The sequence below is a fragment of the Hyperoodon ampullatus genome (genome assembly GCF_949752795.1).
Source record: "Hyperoodon ampullatus genome assembly, chromosome: 4".
Classification (NCBI taxonomy): domain Eukaryota; kingdom Metazoa; phylum Chordata; class Mammalia; order Artiodactyla; family Ziphiidae; genus Hyperoodon; species Hyperoodon ampullatus.
Window position 1 is genome coordinate 73,990,960 of NC_136917.1, and position 20,520 is coordinate 74,011,479.

The 20,520-nt window shown below is 40.5% G+C and overlaps 1 protein-coding gene across 1 annotated transcript in view; it reads right to left on the minus strand.

Annotated features, from left to right (window-relative positions):
- The window catches only part of SNX24 (sorting nexin 24), a gene marked incomplete at both ends in the record, with an annotated part of 176,521 nt that overhangs the window by 62,031 nt on the left and 93,970 nt on the right, over positions 1 to 20,520 (minus strand). The window contains one exon of the mRNA XM_079701852.1: positions 12,842 to 12,946. Coding sequence (XP_079557978.1) covers positions 12,842 to 12,946 — 105 coding nt within the window. The remainder of the gene's footprint in view (positions 1 to 12,841; positions 12,947 to 20,520) is intronic.

Consider the following 20,520-nt stretch of genomic DNA (forward strand, 5'->3'; position numbering starts at 1 on the left):
AACCTGCCAAGACTGAATCAGGAAGAAATAGAAAATATGAACAGACCAATCACAAGCACTGAAATTGAAACTGTGATAAAAAATCTTCCAACAAACAAAAGCCCAGGACCAGATGGCTTCACAGGCGAATTCTATCAAGCATTTAGAGAAGAGCTAACACCTATCCTTCTCAAACTCTTCCAAAATATAGCAGAGGGAGGAACACTCCCAAACTCATTCTACGAGGCCACCATCACCTTGATACCAAAACCAGACAAGGATGTCACAAAGAAAGAAAACTACAGGCCAATATCACTGATGAACATAGATGCAAAAATCCTCAACAAAATACTAGCAAACAGAATCCAACAGCACATTAAAAGGATCATACACCATGATCAAGTGGGGTTTATTCCAGGAATGCAAGGATTCTTCAATATACGCAAATCAATCAACGTGATACACCATATTAACAAATTGAAGGAGAAAAACCATATGATCATCTCAATAGATGCAGAGAAAGCTTTTGACAAAATTCAACACCCACTTATGATAAAAACCCTGCAGAAAATAGGCATAGAGGGAACTTTCCTCAACATAATAAAGGCCATATATGACAAACCCACAGCCAGCATCGTCCTCAATGGTGAAAAATTGAAACCATTAACACTAAGATCAGGAACAAGACAAGGTTGCCCACTCTCACCACTCTTATTCAACATAGTTTTGGAAGTTTTAGCCACAGCAACCAGAGAAGAAAAGGAAATAAAAGGAATCCAAATCGGAAAAGAAGAAGTAAAGCTGTCACTGTTTGCAGATGACATGATACTATACATAGAGAATCCTAAAGATGCTACCAGAAAACTACTAGAGCTAATCAATGAATTTGGTAAAGTAGCAGGATACAAAATTAATGCACAGAAATCTCTTGCATTCCTATACACTAATGATGAAAAATCTGAAAGTGAAATCAAGGAAACACTCCCATTTACCATTGCAACAAAAAGAATAAAATATCTAGGAATAAACCTACCTAAGGAGACAAAAGACCTGTATGCAGAAAATTATAAGACACTGATGAAAGAAATTAAAGATGATACAAATAGATGGAGAGGTATACCATTTTCTCGGATTGGAAGAATCAACATTGTGAAAATGACTCTACTACCCAAAGCAATCTACAGATTCAATGCAATCCCTATCAAACTACCAATGGCATTTTTCACAGAACTAGAGCAAAAAATTTCACAATTTGTATGGAAACACAAAAGACCCCGAATAGCCAAAGCAATCTTGAGAATGAAAAATGGAGCTGGAGGAATCAGGCTCCCTGACTTCAGACTATACTACAAAGCTACAGTAATCAAGACAGTATGGTACTGGCACAAAAACAGAAAGATAGATCAATGGAACAGGATAGAAAGCCCAGAGATAAACCCACGGACATATGGTCACCTTATCTTTGATAAAGGAGGCAGGAATGTACAGTGGAGAAAGGACAGTCTCTTTAATAAGTGGTGCTGGGAAAACTGGACAGGGACATGTAAAAGTATGAGATTAGATCACTCCCTAACACCATACACAAAAATAAGCTCAAAATGGAGTAAAGACCTAAGTGTAAGGCCAGACACTGTCAAACTGTTAGAGGAAAACATAGGTAGAACACTCTATGACATAAATCACAGCAAGATCCTTTTGGACCCACCTCCTAGAGAAATGGAAATAAAGACAAAAATAAACACATGGGACCTAATGAAACTTAAAAGCTTTTGCACAGCAAAGGAAACCATAAACAAGACCAAAAGACAACCCTCAGAATGGGAGAAAATATTTGCGAATGAAGCAACTGACAAAGGATTAATCTCCAAAATTTATAAGCAGCTCATGCAGCTCAATAACAAAAAGACAAACAGCCCAATCCAAAAATGGGCAGAAGACCTAAATAGACATTTCTCCACAGAAGATATACAGACTGCCAACAAACACATGAAAGGATGCTCAACATCTTTACTCATTAGAGAAATGCAAATCAAAACTACAATGAGATATCATCTCACACCAGTCAGAATGGCCATCATCAAAAAATCTAGAAACAATAAATGCTGGAGAGGGTGTGGAAAAAAGGGAACACTCTTGCACTGCTGGTGGGAATGTGAATTGGTACAGCCACTATGGAGAACGGTATGGAGGTTTCTTAAAAAACTACAAATAGAACTACCATATGACCCAGCAATCCCACTACTGGGCATATACCCTGAGAAAACCATAATTCAAAAAGAGTCATGTACCAAAATGTTCATAGCAGCCCTATTTACAATAGCCCGGAGATGGAAACAACCTAAGTGTCCATCATCGGATGAATGGATAAAGAAGATGTGGCACATATATACAATGGAATATTACTCAGCCATAAAAAGAAACGAAATTGAGCTATTTATAATGAGGTGGATGGATCTAGAGTCTGTCATACAGAGTGAAGTAAGTCAGAAAGAGAAAGACAAATACTGTATGCTGACACATACATATGGAATTTAAGAAAAAAAAATGTCATGAAGAACATAGGGGTAAGACAGGAATAAAGACACAGACCTACTAGAGAATGGACTTGAGGATATAGGGAGGGGGAAGGGTAAGCTGTGACAAAGCGAAAGAGCAGCATGGACATATATACACTACCAAACATAATGTAGATAGCTAGTGGGAAGCAGCCGCATAGCACAGGGAGATCAGCTCGGTGCTTTGTGACCGCCTGGAGGGGTGGGATAGGGAGGGTGGGAGGGAGATGCAAAAGGGAGGGGATATGGGAACATATGTATATGTATAACTGATTAAATTTGTTATTAAAAAAAAAAAGAAAAAAAGACTGAAAAGAATTGAAGACAATCTCAGAAATATCTGGGATAACACTAAATGCACCAACATTCGAATTACAGAGGTCCCAGAAGAAGAAGAGAAAAAGAAAGGGTGTGAGAAAATATTTGAAGAGATTATAGTCAAAAAATTCCCTAATATGGGAAAGGAAATAGTCACCCAAGTCCAGGAAGCACAGAGTCCATACAGGATAAACCCTAGGAAAAACACACCAGACACATAATAATCGAACTAATAAAAATTAAATTCAATGAAAAAAATATTAAAAGCAGCAAGGGAAAAACAAAAAATAACACACAAAGGAATCCCCATAAGGTTATCAGATGATTTTTCAGCAGAAATTCTGCAGGCCAGAAGGGAGTGGCAGGATATACTTAAAGTGATGAAAGGGAAAAACCTACAACCAAGATTACTCTACCCAGCAAGGATCTCATTCAGATTCGACAGAGAAATCAAAGGCTTTTCAGACAAGCAAAAGCTAAGAGAATTTAGCACCCCCGAACCAGTTTTACAACAAATGCTAAAGAAACTTCTCTAGGCAGGAAACACAAGAGAAGAAAAAGACGCAAAAAAACAAACCCAAAACAATTAAGAAAATGGTAATAGGAACATATATATCAATAAGAACCTTGAATGTAAATGGATTAAATGCCCCAACCAAAAGACACAGACTGGCTGAATGGACACAAACACAAGACCCATATATATGCTGTCTACAAGAGACATACTTAAGACCTAGGGACACATACAGACTGAAAGTGAAGGGATGGAAAAAGATATTCCATGCAAATAGAAATCAAAAGAAAGCTGGAGTAGCAATACTTGTATCAGATAAAATAAACTTTAAAATAAAGACTGTTATAAATGTTTATGCACCCAACAGAGGAGCACCTCAATACATGAGGCAAATGCTAACAACAATGAAAGGGGAAATCGATAGTAACACAATAATAGCAGGGGACTTTAACACCCCACTTACACTAATGGACAGATCATCCAAACAGAAAATAAATAAGGAAACACAAACTTTAAATGATACAATAGACCAGAGGGATTTAATTGATATTTATAGAACATTCCACCCAAAAGTGGCAGAATACACTTTCTTCTCAAGTGCACATGGAACATTCTCCAGGACAGATCACATCTTGGGTCACAAATCAAGCCTCAGAAAATTTAAGAAAATTGAAATTGTATCAATCACCTTTTCTGACCACAACACTGTGAGACTGGAAATCAATTATAGGAAAAAAACTGTAAAAAACACAAATACATGGAGGCAAACAGTGCACTACAAAATAACCAAGAGATCACTGAAGAAAACAAAGAAGAAATAAAAAAATACATAGAAACAAATGACAATGAAAACACAATGACCCAAAACCTATGGGACACAGCAAAAGCAGTTCTAAGAGGGAAGTTTACAGCAATTCAATCTCACCTCAAGAAACAAGAGAAACCTCAAGTAAACAATCTAACCCTACACCTAAAGCAAGTAGAGAAAGAAGAATAAAGAAAACCCAAAGTCAGTAGAAGGAAAGAAATCATAAAGATCCAAGCAGAAATAAATGAAATAAAAATGAAAAAAACAATAGCAAAGATCAATAAAACTAAAAGCTGGTTCTTTGAGAACATAAACAAAATTGATAAACCCTCAGAAAAAAGGGAGAGGACACAAATAAATAAAATTAGAAATGAAAAAGGAGAAATCACAACTGACACCACAGAAATACAAACAATTATAAGAAACTATTAAAAACAACTATATGCCAATAAAATGGACAACCATGAAGAAAGGGACAAATTCTTGGAAAGGTACAATTTTCTAAGACTGAACCAAGAAGAATTAGAAAATATAAACAGACCTATCCCAAGTAATGAAATTGAAACCATAATTAAATATCTTCCAACAAACAAAAGTCCAGGACCAGATGGCTTCACAGGTGAATTCTATCAAATATTTAGAGAAAAGCTAACACCTATCCTTCTCAAGCTCTTCCAAAAAATTGCAGAGGGAGGAAGACTCCCAAATTCATTCCACGAAGGCACCATCACCCTGACACCAAAACCAGAAAAAGGTATCACAGAAAAAGAAAATTATAGACCAATATCTCGGATGAACATAGATGCAAAAACCCTCAACGAAATACTAGCAAACAGATTCCAGCAACACATTAAAAGGATCATACACCATGATCAAGTGGGATTTATCCCAGGGATGCAAGGATTCTCCAATATATGCAAATCAATCAATGTGATACACAATATTAACAAATTAAGGAATAAAAACCATATAATCATCTCAATAGATACAGAAAAAACTTTAGACAAAATTCAACACCCATTTATGATAAACTCTCTCCAGAAAATGGGCATAGAGGGAACCTACCTCAACATAATAAAGGCCATATATGACAAACCCATAGCAAACATCATACTCAATGGTGAAAAACTGAAAGCATTTCCACTAAGATCAGGAACAAGACAAGGATGTCCACTCTCGTCACTCTTTTTCAACATAGTTTTGGAAGTCCTAGCCATGGCAATCAGAGACAAAAAAGAAATAAAAGGAATACAAATTGTAAAAGAAGAAGTAAAACTGTCACTGTTTGCAGATGACATGATACTATACATAGAAAATCCTAAAGATGCTACCATAAAACTACTAGAACTAATCAATGAATTTGGTAAGGTTGCAGGATACAAAATTAATGCATAGAAATCTGTGGCATTCCTATACACTAACAACGAAAAATCAGAAAGAGAAATTAAGGAACCAATCCCATTTACCATCGCAACAAAAAGAATAAAATACTAGGAATAAACCTACCTAAGGAGGTGAAAGACTTGGACTCAGAAAACTATAAAACACTGATGAAAGAAATCAAAGATGACATAAACAGATGGAGAAATATACCATGTTCTTGGATTGGAAGAATCAATATTGTGAAACTGATTATACTACCCAAAGCAATCTACAGATTCAATGCAATCCTTATCAAACTACCAACGGCATTCTTCACAGAATTAGAACAAAAAATTTTACAATTCGTATGGAAACACAAAGGACCCCAAATAGCCAAAGCAATCTTGAGAAAGAAAAATGGAGCTGGAAGAATCAGGCTCCCTGACTTCAAACTATACTACAAAGCTACAGTAATCAAGACAGTATGGTACTGGCAGGAAAACAGAAATATAGATCAATGGTACAGGATAGAAAGCCCAGACATAAACCTATGCACATATGGTCACCTAATTTATGACAAAGGAGGCAAGAACATATGATGGAGAAAACACAGCCTCTTCAATAAGTGGTGCTGGGAAAACTGGACAGCTACATGTAAAAGAATGAAATTAGTACACTACCTAACAGCATACATAAAAATAAACTCCAAGTGGATTAAAGACCTAAATGTAAGACCAGACACTATAAAACGCTTAGAGGAAAAGATAGGAAAATACTCTCTGACATAACCACAGCAAGATCTTTTTTGACCCACCTCTTAAGAGTAATGAAAATATAAACAAAAATAAACAAATGGGACCTAATGAAACTTTAAAGCTTTTGCACAGCAAAGGAAACCATAAGCAAGATGAAAAGACAACCCTCAGCATGGGCAAAAATATTTGCAAATGAAACAACGGACAAAGGATTAATCTCCAAAATATATAAACAGCTCATGGAGCTCAATATCAAAAAAACAAATAACCCAATTAAAAAATGGGTGGAAGACCTAAATGGACATTTCACCAAAGAAGACATACAGATGGCCAAGAAGCACATGAAAAGATGCTCAAAATCACTGATTATTAGAGAAATGCAAGTCAAAACTACAATGAGGTATTATTACCTCACACTGGTCAGAATGGCCATCATCAAAAAATCTAGAAACAATAAATGCTGGAAAGGGTGTGGTGAAAAGGGGACCCTCCCGCACTGTTGGTGGGAATGTAAATTGATACAACCACTGTGGATAACAGTATGGAGGTTCCTTAAAAACTAAAAATAGAACTACCATATGACCCAGCAATCCCACTACTGGGCATATACCTTGAGAAAACCACAATTCAAAAAGACACATGCCCCACAATGTTCACTGCAGCACTATTTACAATACCCAGGACATGGAAGCAACCTAAATGTCCATCAACAGATAAATGGAAAAAGAAGATGTGGCACATATATACAATGGAATATTACTCAGCCATAAAGAGAAATGAAATTGAGTTATTTGTAATGAGGTGGATGGACCTAGAGACTGACATGCAGAATGAAGTAAGTCAGAAAGAGAAAAACAAATACCGTATGCTAACGCATATATATGGAATCTTTAAAAAAAATGGTACTGATGAACCTAGTGGCAGGGCAGGAATAAATACATAGATATAGAGAATGGACTTGAGGACACAGGGAGGGGGAAGGGTAAGCTGGGACAAAGTGAGAGAGTGTCATGGACATATATACACTACCAAATGTAAAATAGATAGCTAGTGGGAAGCAGCAGCATAGCACAGGGAGATCAGCTCGGTGCTTTATGAGCAGCTAGAAGGGTGGGATAGGGAGGGTGGGAAGGAGGCTCAAGAGGGAGGGAATGTGGGGATGTATGTATGCATATGGCTGATTGTACAACAGAAACTAACAGTATTGTGAAGCAATTATACTCCAATAAAGATCTATTAAAAAAAAAAAAAGGATGTTTGAACTAAGCCCAACTATATCATTTATCATAAAAACATGTGGCAATTTTTAATATACCTCTCTTCTTATAGATTAAGCAGCCAAGTTAAGATGTAAGAGATTTGCTTTAAAAACTTCATCTGATTTTATACAGTTCACTGTACTCAAGAATTCAAGAATACACATATTGCAAGCACACATGGTCAATTTTAACAGATGCTTCATGCACCACTGGAGAAGTTAAAAATACAATACTGTTTAATCCAGTGCAGATTTCTGACCAAATGGAACATTATACTGCATAGTATAATTTAAATAATGAATGAGGGGCAGGCTAGTCAGGTCAATAGGGTCTTCTGAAGACAGCACTCTGCATCTACTGTCTAACAAAACAGCTTAACCCCAGCTGTGGCAATGTTTTCTTTGAATGGACTTTTTTTTAGGGATTAATATTAGCTTCGATTATCCTTAGTCATGAGTTGCTATGAGCTATTCCTGTTCAGCTCCCAAAACTCACTGTACATTTAATTATTTTTCACTCCTTATGAAAAGGATGAAAACATAACTGTTTTTCCTAAGTAAGTGACATAAGATGTGGGTCCCTTTCTCAGAAGGATAAATTTCACATTATTTTAACAAACAGCACAAGTGATGTACACAAAGTTTCCCTGAAAAATCTTTGTCTAAAAATTATAAGAGCTTGCAATTTAAAGCTACTACTGAAGAATGGCAAGGGACCTGACCATTAAACCAGCCTCAAATAAATAAATGAAGCCACAGCTGAACCTCAACCTTGCTGACCATTTGTTTTTTCTTTCTGTAAGATTGTGGGCTTCATCTCTGATGTACTGAAATGTTGCCAGGTTATGTCTGGCATCAGAGGGTTTCTTCATTCGTTGTGCTCTGTCCTTGTGGAACCTTGTCTGTGTAAAGTGCCATATCCTCCAGTTTGGGGAAATTTTCAAGTGCTTTTTCTTTTGATGATTCTCTTCCCTACTTTTGTATTTTCCCCTTTTCTTTCTCTCTGGGCCTCCAGAATGAAAGAGGACATTAGACTTGAACTGGTCCTCTGTGTCTCGTCTTCTGTTGCAACTTTTGTCTCTGTACTCTACGGAACACTTTCCCAACTAGAGACAGCAACTCCCGAATGTTTTCAATTGGAGAAAACAACTAATTCTAAGAATTCTCATGTGCTCTCCGACTGTTCCTTTTACATAGTATCCTAGTGTCATCTTTTGGATGTAATACCTTTGAGAAGCTCTCTAGATATATTAAATCAATTTGTAAGACATATGTTGTGTTCTGAATTATCTCCTTCCTGAAGGGTCAGTGCTTTCATTCATCGTGGTCTTTTTCTTCAATGCCTGGTGATCCCTGGTTATCAGATCTCACTGCAGAAAGCAGCTTCAGTGGGTTTCCTCTGCTAGTAGGTCAGTAGGAGTGCTCGTCACAGGCTTTCTTCTGAGTGTGAGAAAGACATGGTGGGCTTTTCCTTGAGGTAAGGGGATGGGGAGGGGGTTGTCAACTTGGGGGCCCTAATGTCCACATCAGAAGCTTTAGCTTTCCTCAGCCATTTTGTTTAGTGTTTTGTTGTATTGTTTTATTTTCAAGAAAATAGTCTTACAAATTTTTTGGCATGGTCATAAACATCAGGATGTATTCTGTACAGAATAAGTGGCCTGAGCACCCATCCCACGTGTACACCTTGAATGACCCATGTGTGTTCAGTTTCACTGCTCACCTCGGCCTCGGCCTCACCTGCCAGCTCTAGGTCCAGAAGCTCCGTCTCCAGCACAGCTGTGGGCAGGCCATTTCCCGCACCCACCACAGCTCTCATGGCTGAGCTTGGGCCCTGTTTTTTGCTTTGTTGCATCTATTCACATGCTCCCAGAACATTCCATCTTCCAGGAAACTGTTAAAATGTTTTCTTCCTTTGATGAGGCCCTCTTTTCCTTGCCCATCCACCACCTAACTTTTGGGGTTTATTCCTTTTTAAGTGTTTTTTTTTTAATGACTTCTCTTTTTAATAAATTTATTTATTTTATTTATTTATTTTTGGCTACGTCGGGTCTTTGTTGCTGTGCATGGGCTTTCTCTAGTTGTGGTGAGCGGGGGCTACTCTTCGTTGCGGTGCGCGGGCTCCTCATTGCAGTGGCTTCTCTTGTTGTGGAGCATGGGCTCTAGGCACGCAGGCTTCAGTAGTTGTGACACATGGGCTTAGTTGCTCCGCAGTATGTGGAATCCTCCTGGACCAGGGCTCAAACCCGTGCCCCCTGCATTGGCAGGTGGATTCTTAACCACTGCACCACCAGGGAAGTCCCTCCTTTTTAAGTTTTTATACTTTTGTTTCAGTGGGGTCTCAGGAAAGGTGGAAAGTCACTTCAAACCAGGAGATAAAACTATTATATAAACCATGTCTGATGGTCAAATCTGTTTGGGAAAACCAAATTAATTTATTCTTAAGACTTTTGTTTCTATGCAGATGACTTAACACAGAAAACAGATGTATACTCATAATTTTCAAAGGATTCTAAATATTCAAATCAAAGATTTAAAAAAATCTATTGATCAAGGAAGTTGGGGATAGCCGATTAAATTGTGATGGTTTATGATTATATTTTCCTTTACTTTTATTATTATATCCTTAAGAAAAACTCTACCTCAAGGCTGAAAGTTTTCTCCTGATTTAAAAAATCTACAATGCATAACAAAAAGAGCCTATACTGGGAGTTAAGAAACTAAAATTCCAGTCCCATCTCTTTAACTAATACACTTAGGCAGTGAGGCAAATTTCTTAATTCCACCAGACTTCAGTTTCTCCATCTCTAAAATAAAAGAGCAGTGTGGGCTAACTTAGGAAATGTGTGTTGAATCCATCCATGGTCTAGAGTGTACTAGTTGCTTCTTGAACAAAAGGAAGAGTTTTCTCTGGCCCTTCCAAGAGCTAATCTGCCTGTTTTATGGGTGGTAAACTGAGACCAGAGGGATGATCATGAACTTAATTGAAGGGTAGGAGACAAGCTGGACTAGATAAGGTCTAAGTTCCCTGTGAGCTTAAGATGCTATGGCTTGAGGGTATTAATACTTTCTTAGGTTTACGGGCCTGAACAGGGCCATCCTACGTACCTCAAGCTGAGATGGATTCGCTGCACGATAGTGCCTGCTGAGAAGTGCTAGTGGCACTTAAACTCAGGGATTCAGACTGGTGCTGAGGGTGAGTGGAATTCTAACTGGAATTACAAAGGTGAGTAGAAGGAACAGTGATAACTGTCTTACTTCCAAGGAGACTTAAACACCAAACGCTATCAAGAAATGACACCTAAGCCAGGGTTTTCATTTCACTGGCGGTTGATCAAGCATCCACACTCATCTTTGTAACTTCCATTTTGCAAATAGAATCAGGGGGAAGAAGAGGAAGAGGGAGAAGAGAAAAAGTGCCCTTGAACTCCTTCAGTACTTAACTGACAACAAACTGAATATTAAATGCACAAGAGCAAACAAGCCCTCTCAGCCCTTCAACCACATCTTTCAAGCTCTCTTTCTGAGAATAGAACATTCTAAGCTCAATTTGAGTGTCACCGTAAACTCCTCTCTATGCCAGATGATTTTACCCACATATTTATATCCAAAGTACAAACAACTTAAAATGTTTACACTGAGTAGTAATGGGAGTCATGTGTCAAATACAATGGGAGGAAAAAGAGCAAAGCTTTCTTCAGAACTAAAGCTTGAAGATATACAATATCTGTGGAAAATCTGGCTTACAAATTAGAATGCATTGTTTACCTATTCCATTTAATTATAGAGAACATGCATTTTTACCCTTTGCATACAACATCTAATGTCTCGTTTTTTGGTTTGGTTTTGCTCTGCAGTGTAGCCTGAGGCTCTGGAAGTCTCATAGCTCCATATACAGAGTCTCAAGGCACACGGCCACACAGTTTCCTGTCATTTGTGGCCTCCACTTCTTTTAATCTCTCACTGCCAGGGAGAGGCAGTGAAGGATCCATCCACCATGTCCCAAAGCAGAAGAACAAAGGCAGTGAAGAGAGCCCTCCTTTGTGGTTCAGAGGGCCTCCACATGTCAGCTTTCCTATTTGAATACTGTAAAGACCAAGAAAACTGCAGGAGACCAGATGGACTCTGGGCATCTTTCTACTGGGAGAGAGTCCTGTGAACTGATTGCTAAGTACAAGCCTGTGGTGACAGCTTCTCCTCAGCTTCTAGTTACTAGTCATTCAGGCACAACCAACCAGAAAAGCTCTGTAGAGGACATAGCATATGGCTTCACACAGTCCACAGTTGCCCACCCAAAGAAAATCCACCAAGGGTTAATGCTGAAGGGGGTGATGAAGATAGCAATGGATGAGCACAGTCATGGCTGCCGACTTCTTTGATGCAACATGTCTTAGATAGATCATCGCGGTAAACTCAGAACTCCGAGGTGATGTCCAGCTCTTCATTTTTTGAGAGCCAAGATTCCCCACCCCTTCCTTCCTGGCCATGCTCACCTCAGTCAGTCTCATGCATCAGCCCCTCAAGTGGACGCACGTGTCCTGGTGAACACAAGGCTCCCACAGCCCCCCAACCCTTCTCTCAGCACTTGCCTCATGCAGTGCTCTTTGGATTAATGATGACTACACTGAATATTCACCTGAGGCCACTAGCCCTTCTTGTTTTAAAACTCAGAGAAGCTGACACCACCTCACGCTTTCCTTTTGCTTTTTCTGTCACTTGGCAGACAGACTGCTTTGTCTTATCTTACTTGGGTAGTTCTGTTTGCTCCTCTTAGCTACAGAAAAGAGCATCCTCTGCATTCTTTTAAAAACATACATTTTAATTTTCAAAGAAGTTGGCACTTCAACAGAAGTAATTTTTATATACTCGCTCTCAATTTGATTCCATAGGTGTACCAGCCAGGCCCACTGAAAATGCAGTTTCTCTCATTATCTCCTCAACACTCAACACCTAAAGGCTGGGAATGCTATGAAGAATCAGCAAATCTTGGAGGGGAAAACAGAAAACAGAAAGTAATTTGTAGGGCTGAACAAAAAAACGAACAGACCCCTCTGCATCGGTTTTTACTTTTATACTAATTTTTCACTTCCCGAATTCATATAACCAATTTTAAATAGAACTTACCTAAAGCTAAAAGAACCAACCAACAACATATTTATAATTTCAAACTTTCTTGTCACTCAGAATGTTTGGTTGCTTGATATATTCTGTATCTTAACCATAAGTTCTGAGAAAAAAATATTGAGATATATGACTCTTTAAGCTACATTAATTGAGAATCTAAACACATCTTACCTGTAAATATGTTTCCAAACCTTGTCGTCGTTGTTCCAAGACTTTTGGGACCCAGTTCCGAACATGTTTGGAAGGGATTTCTGGAGTTTTAATACATTTCTTAAGCTATAAAGACAGAAAAAAACATAGAAAATGTGTTTTAATTATAACGACATTATTTGAGGGAAAAGCCAATAAAAGGAAGTGAACCACTGCTATCTCCAATAAAAAGATAGAGGAAAATATATATATACACTGAAACTTCATCAAAAATTCTTTCTTGGGCTTCCCTGGTGGCGCAGTGGTTGAGAGTCCACCTGCCGATGCAGGGGACACGGGTTCGTGCCCCGGTCCGGGAAGATCCCACATGCCGCGGAGCGGCTGGGCCCGTGAGCCATGGCCGCTGAGGCTGCGCGTCCGGAGCCTGTGCTCCACAACGGGAGAGGCCGCAGCAGTGAGAGGCCCGAGTACCACAAAAAAAAAAAAAAAAAAATTCTTTCTTTAGCTGTCCTAAATGTTCAGGTTTCAGGACAAGAGTTCTGTGTTCTGGTAGTTGTTGTTATTGTTATACATCATCTGGCATTTCAGATGGGAATTATTTTTCCTGAAGAATTAAGAGTTCAGTAAATGAATTACAAAGGAAGTATAGACGTTTATAATTTCCAAAATCAATTAATACAACAAAATTTTAGTTGGAAGAAGTACTTTTCTGATGAAAAGTCTTTCTACATATTTTTCACATAAAAAAGGAAAACAGAATGCAATTGTTTATAACCATCATCCCTGGAAATGCCATATGAACTAGACCACATCATATGGAGAGTTTCTTAAAAGTTCTATTAAAAAAAGTTCTATTAAAAAAAAAGTTCTAAAAAGAAAAGACTGATCCTTCCAAAATTCCTAAGCATTAGGTCTAAATTTTGTTCATGAAAACTGAGTGACGGTTCTCAGCTAAGCCTTTCTGGGCAGCAGTCTTAAGGGACTATATAGATAAAGGAAAATTCTACCGGACGTTGAGTTAGAGCTGCCTGTCACAGGTGCACCCTACCACATCCGCATCCTAAATCTGTGAATATTACCTTACAGGGCCAAGTACTTTATATATCTGATTAAATTAAGTGTCTAACAACGGAGAGATTACCCTAGATTATCCAGGTGGGCTCAATGTAATCGTAAGGATCCTGATTTATCGGGAGGGAGGCACGAGGACCAGGGTCAGGAAGAGACTGGAAGATGCTACATGACTGGCTTAGGTGATGGAGGAAGGGTCATGAGCCCCACTGACCTATGGAAGCCGGAAAAGGGAAAGGAATGAATTGTCTCCTATAGCCCATTGATACCTTAACTTTAGCCCAGTGAAACTCAATTTGGATTTCTGACCTTGAGAGGTATAAGATAATAAATTTCTGTTGTTTTAAGCCACTAAGTTTATGCTAACTTGTTAAAGTGGCAACACAGACGAAGCTAACATACTGCCTCTAAAATGGAAAGACTTTTAATGCTCTGAGTAAAAAGTTGGAAAACTTAACTGAGACTGCTCCTTTACTACACATGCAAAGAAATGGCATAATGACCTATAAGAAAATGCACACAGCTAAACCCCAGCATCTAAAACTGTAATAAAAAAGTTCTCATACATAAGTATATCTTCATTAATCATTGTAAGCTGAAATTTGTTGCACACTATGAAAAAGGGGTCTTTGTGCATTTCAAAGATGAGCACTTGTCTCAAGACATTAGGCTGAGCCCATGCTTGCCTTCTTCCTCCATACCCAAAGCGCCACTCACAGAACACTATGAAAGTATTAGCTGCAAGCCCAAATCTATCCTCCTTGTCTTCCTCATCAAACTCCTAAATTATTGGAAACAATACTGCATTCAGCTAAATTCAGCTTAAAAAGCTAAATTTCCCACACCCCCTTGCAGAGAGTGGAGGCCAAAGGTAATCAGAAATCACTGAGAAAAGTGTTCCATAAAATCTCTTTTAAAGTGGAACAGACTCAGCTAGCTGGTACCTTCTATACTACTCCCCTTTCACCCCTTCCTGCCTAGAATGCAACTATGATGGCTGGAGCTGCTGTGACCGTTTGCCACCATGAGGCAACTCTTAGGATGGAAGACAGGTGTCCAGATGACCAAGCAGAAAAAGGAGTCGGTGCCTGCACACTGCCTGGAGCTGCCACAACACCCCAGACTGCCCGCCTCCAGACTTGCTTTTTAAGAGGAAAAAAATTGCCCCCCTTCCTCTTTTTTGAAGGTTACTGGTATTTGGACTTCCTGTTTCATATACCTGAATTCAGTCCTGGTAGATATTAAAAAAAGAAAAAGGCCAAAGGGAATAGGCCTCAGAACAACACAGAGAACAGGACAGGGAGGAAGGCGCTATCACCAAGCAAGAGATTAATAGCTTTCTAAAAGACAGAGGGGGCTTCCCTGGTGGCGCAGTGGTTGAGAGTCTGCCTGCCAATGCAGGGGACACGGGTTTGAGCCCTGGTCTGGGAAGATCCCACATGCTGTGGAGCAGCTGGGCCCGTGAGCCACAATTACTGAGCCTGCGCGTCTGGAGCCTGTGCTCCACAACGAGAGAGGCCGCGATAGTGAGAGGCCCGCGCGCCGTGATGAGGAGTGGCCCCCACTCGCCGCAACTAGAGAAAGCCCTCGCACAGAAACGAAGACCTAACACAGCCATAAATAAATAAATAAATAAAAATTTAAAAGACAGAAAGCAGGAGCACGATCTAAAGAAAACACTGGAGCAGAGGAAGCCCCATCCCAGACCTCCTCAGGAAGGGACTACAAAGGGTCTGGACATCAATCTTCTCAGCAGCCTGAGAGGCTCTGTGCTCAGGAATGGCATAAGAGGAGGGAATGAGAAGAGGGATCAGTCTATGCCCTAGCCTGTGCCAAAGACCACAGAGATGACTAGCAGCCCAGTGTCATCCCTAAGCATGCACACCCTCACCCAGTAAAAAAGGGTCAGTGTTCCTAAAGAAACTGAATGAAGTGTTTGGGTTGAAGAAGGATATTTGCCATTCTAGTCATTCTGGTTTTCATGGGGTGCCCAGCCTAATATCTGTCTCTCTACCCTCATTCCCTATAATGAAGCCCTTAAGTTGACACACCCTACAGAGGGACCAGACTTACGTACCCAAAGCAGAGGAACCAGTGACAAATACCCAGAATAACTGGATGGGCAATCAAAGATCACTTTCATAGGAAAGCCAGCACTATGAAAGAGAAAGGACAAGAAAAACAAATGGAACAATTAATCCTAAAGGAAACAGAGAAATCAAATAACAGAAGAGATCTTTAATATCTGCAGGGAGATTTGAGAAGATATTGCTTCTATAAAACAAGAACAGGTTTAAAAAAAAACCAAGAACAGGTTGTTATGAAAAAGAAACCATCAGAGAAGAAGAAAGAGATTACAGAAATTAAAAAAACATGACAGAGAAATAAGGTAAAAGAGGTAGGGCTTCTCTGGTGGCGCAGTGGTTGAGAGTCCGCCTGCTGATGCAGGGGACACGGGTTCGTGCCCCGGTCCAGGAAGATCCCACATGCCGCGAAGCGGCTGGGCCCGTGAGCCATGGCCGCTGAGCCTGCGCGTCCGGAGCCTGTGCTTTGCAACGGCAGAGGCCACAACAGTGAGGGGCCCGCGTACCGGGAAAAAAAAAAAAGAGGTAGAATATAAAATGATGGAAGTCTCTCAAAGTGTAGAATAAACAAAATGAGAGAAAGGGTAGGTGAAAAGATAAAACACATATAGGATTAATTTAGGAGATTTAATATGAAAGTAATAAGCCTTTCATAAAGAATAGAAGACATTTTCAAAGAAAAGCAATTTTTATAGGACCTAATATATGTCTTCAGATTGAGGACCTACTGAGTACCAGCATAATGTACAAAAAAGGATCCACATTTACTGACATTTATCTGTTGAGATTTCAGAATATTAAGGACAGAGAGAAGACAGAGGGAAAAACATTAGCTGGCAAACAAAGGAAGCAGAACTGCATTGGCAACTGACTTGTCACTAGCAACAATGGATGCTAGAAGATCAGTGCTCCAAAGATCCAATTTGACGTGGATTTTTATAACCAGAATATCATCAATTAAGTGTGAGAGAAAGTTTACCTCCCATGCCTTCTTTTACCCAAATTTGAGCATGTAATTCCAGAAAACTGAGAAATTAAACCAAGGAAGAGGAAAAATAGGATCAGGACTCATAGCTCTACCCCATCGGCATGGGGAAGGGAAACCCAAGGGCAGCTGAGCACAGCAGGCCTAGAGAACTATCAGTCTAGGTTAAAACAAAAACCTCCAGGAAGAAGGTGGATTCCATGTAGCAGATAGTATGGAGAAGATGGATAAATTTAGGATTTGTTAAAGTACATTATTCTTTTGTTTATCAGAAAAAATAAGTTCTAGGGTAAAGAAAGAGCCCCTGAGGAAGGTCACGGAACAGAAGACACCAAGCTCCTCCTATGTGTTAGGGACACTCCTGCCTTCATGGGGCTTGCATACCGGGAAATGGACGAAAAAATAATAAACATGTTAATAAAACAGGGTGAGGGCAGAGAGTAACAGATGGGGGTGTGCGCTGGGGGGGCAGCTGGGGAAATGACTGTGTGAGGTGAGAATGTCTCAGGAAGCACCTGAATCATGCTGGGAGGGAGCCAGGGTTAGGAGCTGGAGAAGGGACACTGCAGCAGAGGCAGCAATGGAAAGGGAGGGCGGAGCCTGGTGTTCCAAACTCAGCAAGGAGGAGACGGTTCAGAGAGGTGCAGCATCAGACACTGTAGGGCCTTGCAGGCCGCAGAGGGAATATGCTTATCATTTTACATGGGAAGCAAATTGAATGTCTTAAGCAAGGGAATGATCTGATAAAATTTTTACTTTAAAGAGCTCGTGCTAGATTCTATGAACAAGATGGACTGTAAGGGGGTGGAATCAAAGCAAGGAGACCAGTCAGCAGCTCCTGTAGGAGTCCAGGCAAAAGATGACGATGACGTGGACTATGGCCGTGGCAGTGGAGGTGGGGAGAAGCAGAAGGCTGCAGAGTAGGTGAAAAGTGGAGGTGATCAGAATGACTCCAAGACTTTGACTGTTGTAGGTCTTTGACCTCAGCTGGCAGCGCCCTGTTTATGAAAGGTGGTAGAATGCCAGGTTTAGACTAGGTGGCAGAGAACACTATTTATCTCCCGAAATCCATCATCCCTCTCTTCTGTAGAACAGAACTCTTAATTTTGAGCTAAGTACATGACCGCCCAGAATAAAGAACACATCTCCCAATCTCCCTGGAAGCTATGTGTGGCCATATGACTGAATTCTGGACAAAGGCAAGTAAACAGACATGTCTATGCAACTTTCAGGAAGTGTTCTTAAAGGGAAGGACTGTTCCTTCTTTCCTTTCCTCCTTCCTGCTGGCTGACTTGCCCATGTAACGGCTAGACCTGGAGCAGTCACCTTCCACGATGAGATGGAAGCCTTGTGTTGAGAAGAGGGAAACCACAAGAGGAAAGCCTGGGTCCCTGAGGCCCATGAAACTGCCACAGCGGCCTTAGATATTTATGTGAGAGAGAAATAAAGGTGTATCTCACTGTTAAGGTCACGATTATTTTAGTTCTAGCGTCACCTGCAGCAAAATTGAATACCACAGTGGGGATATGGCTGGTACTGCAAGCTGCCTATCCAATATTCACTCCCTCCTTCTTCTTGTAAAATAAAACAAAACAAAACAAGCAAAAAAAACCCACCAGTGTCATTCAGAGGGCCAATATGCTAAGCAAAAAAAATCTTGATTTCCGGGCTTCCCTGGTGGCACAGTGGTTGAGAATCTGCCTGCTAATGCAGGGAACACGGGTTCGAGCCCTGGTCTGGGAGGATCCCACATGCCGCGGAGCAACTAGGCCTGTGAGCCACAACTACTGAGCCTGCGCGCGTCTGGAACCTGTGCTCCACAAAAAGAGAGGCCGCGATAGTGAGAGGTCCGCGCACCGCGATGAAGAGTGGCCCCCGCTTGCCACAACGAGAGAAAGCCCGCGCACAGAAACAAAGACCCAACACAGCAAAAATAAATAAATTAATTAATAAACTCCTACCCCCAACATCTTCTTAAAAAAAAAAATCTTGATTTCCCAGGTTCCTTTATAATGTGACAGAGTTGTTAATGAAATGTAGTTTAAGTCCACTGGGTGGGTTCCTGTTTTCCTGAAAAAGAGAAACTGGTTCTTCTTTCTGCCAGAAATGTGGAAACAATGCCTGGAGGGACAGCAGCTATGTTGTAACCAGAGGGTGAAAGTCACATGCTAAAGTAAAGATGGTGAAGCAGAAAGATAAAAGGAGCTTGGAACATAGATATTACAGAATCGATACATCAACTTGGACTGCCTGCTTTTAGTTTTCTTTGAATGTGAGAATTATTAATCTCTCACTTGTTTAAGGGACCTAGTCAAGTTTCTATTATATCCAACCAAAGATAATCCTGACACAAAGGAATCAATTGTTCCGTTTTGGTGATTTCAAGTCAGAGATGCCCAACAGGCATCCAAGTGGAGATAATTTGCAGGCAGTTGTATATGAGTCTGTAAACTGGGAGTGAGAATATCTAAGTGGTATTGAGAGCCACGGAAGTAGATGCCACGACACTGGGAGTTCGGTACAGATGGAGGAAAAGGTCTGTGAGGGGCAGAATCCTGAGAAGCTCTCAAGATGCTGCCTCGTGGTGTGCATGCCTATAAAATTCCTTCCCTTGGGTCTGGATAGGACCTGTGAATGTGGTGAGATAGTCACTCCTTTGATTGGGTTACATTACACAACGAGACAGGCAATCCCTTGATCAGGTCCCACTTTATGAAACCCAGTCCCGGCAGACTGCTGGCTTTGAAGAAGTGAGCTGTGTGTTATGACAAAGCCACATGGCTAGGCCCTGATGGTGGCCTAGAGGAGGGGAGAACCACCTCTGGCTAACTGTCACCAAGAAAACAATGGACCTCAGTCCTATGACTGCAAGGAACTGAATTCTACCCAGATGAGGACATGACAACGTGAAGAGGACCCCGAGCCTCAGATGAGATCACAGTCTTGGCAACACCTGACTTCAGCCCGATGAGACTCTGAGCACAGAAGCCAGCTAACCTGTACCCTGACTCCTGACCCACGGGGACACTGAGGTAACACATTTGTGTGGTTAAAGCTGCTAAATTTGTGGCAATCTGTTACCCTGCAGGAGAAAACTAATACAAAGTCCACGGTCTGCGACATGAAACTCTGAGGGGCAGGGAAGAGAGCCAGGGCAAACAGTGAGGAGGCGGTGAAATGGTAAGTTGAGTCAGGGAAGTGTTTCTAGAAGGGGCATGATCAGACTGTGCAGAGTGATACTGCAAAGTCAAAGACACTGGGTAAAGAAGAACGGGAAGCGGGAAGGCAGAGGCTCCCCTTCCCAGGAATTATACTGAGAGAGGAGAGCCAGGGGGTGAACATGGGAGGGAAGCATGGGGTCAAAGGTGAGTTCTATTTCGTTCAATGGGAAATACTATAATATATTAATTTATTGATGAGACTGATTCAGTATTGGGGGAGGGGAGAGAGAGAGAGAGGAGTAATTTATGATTATCTGTAAGGGAATAAATACATATCTCATCTCCACACTATTTGAGGTATTTCTCAAACAAGAACAAAGCCAGAAAATGCTAATTACT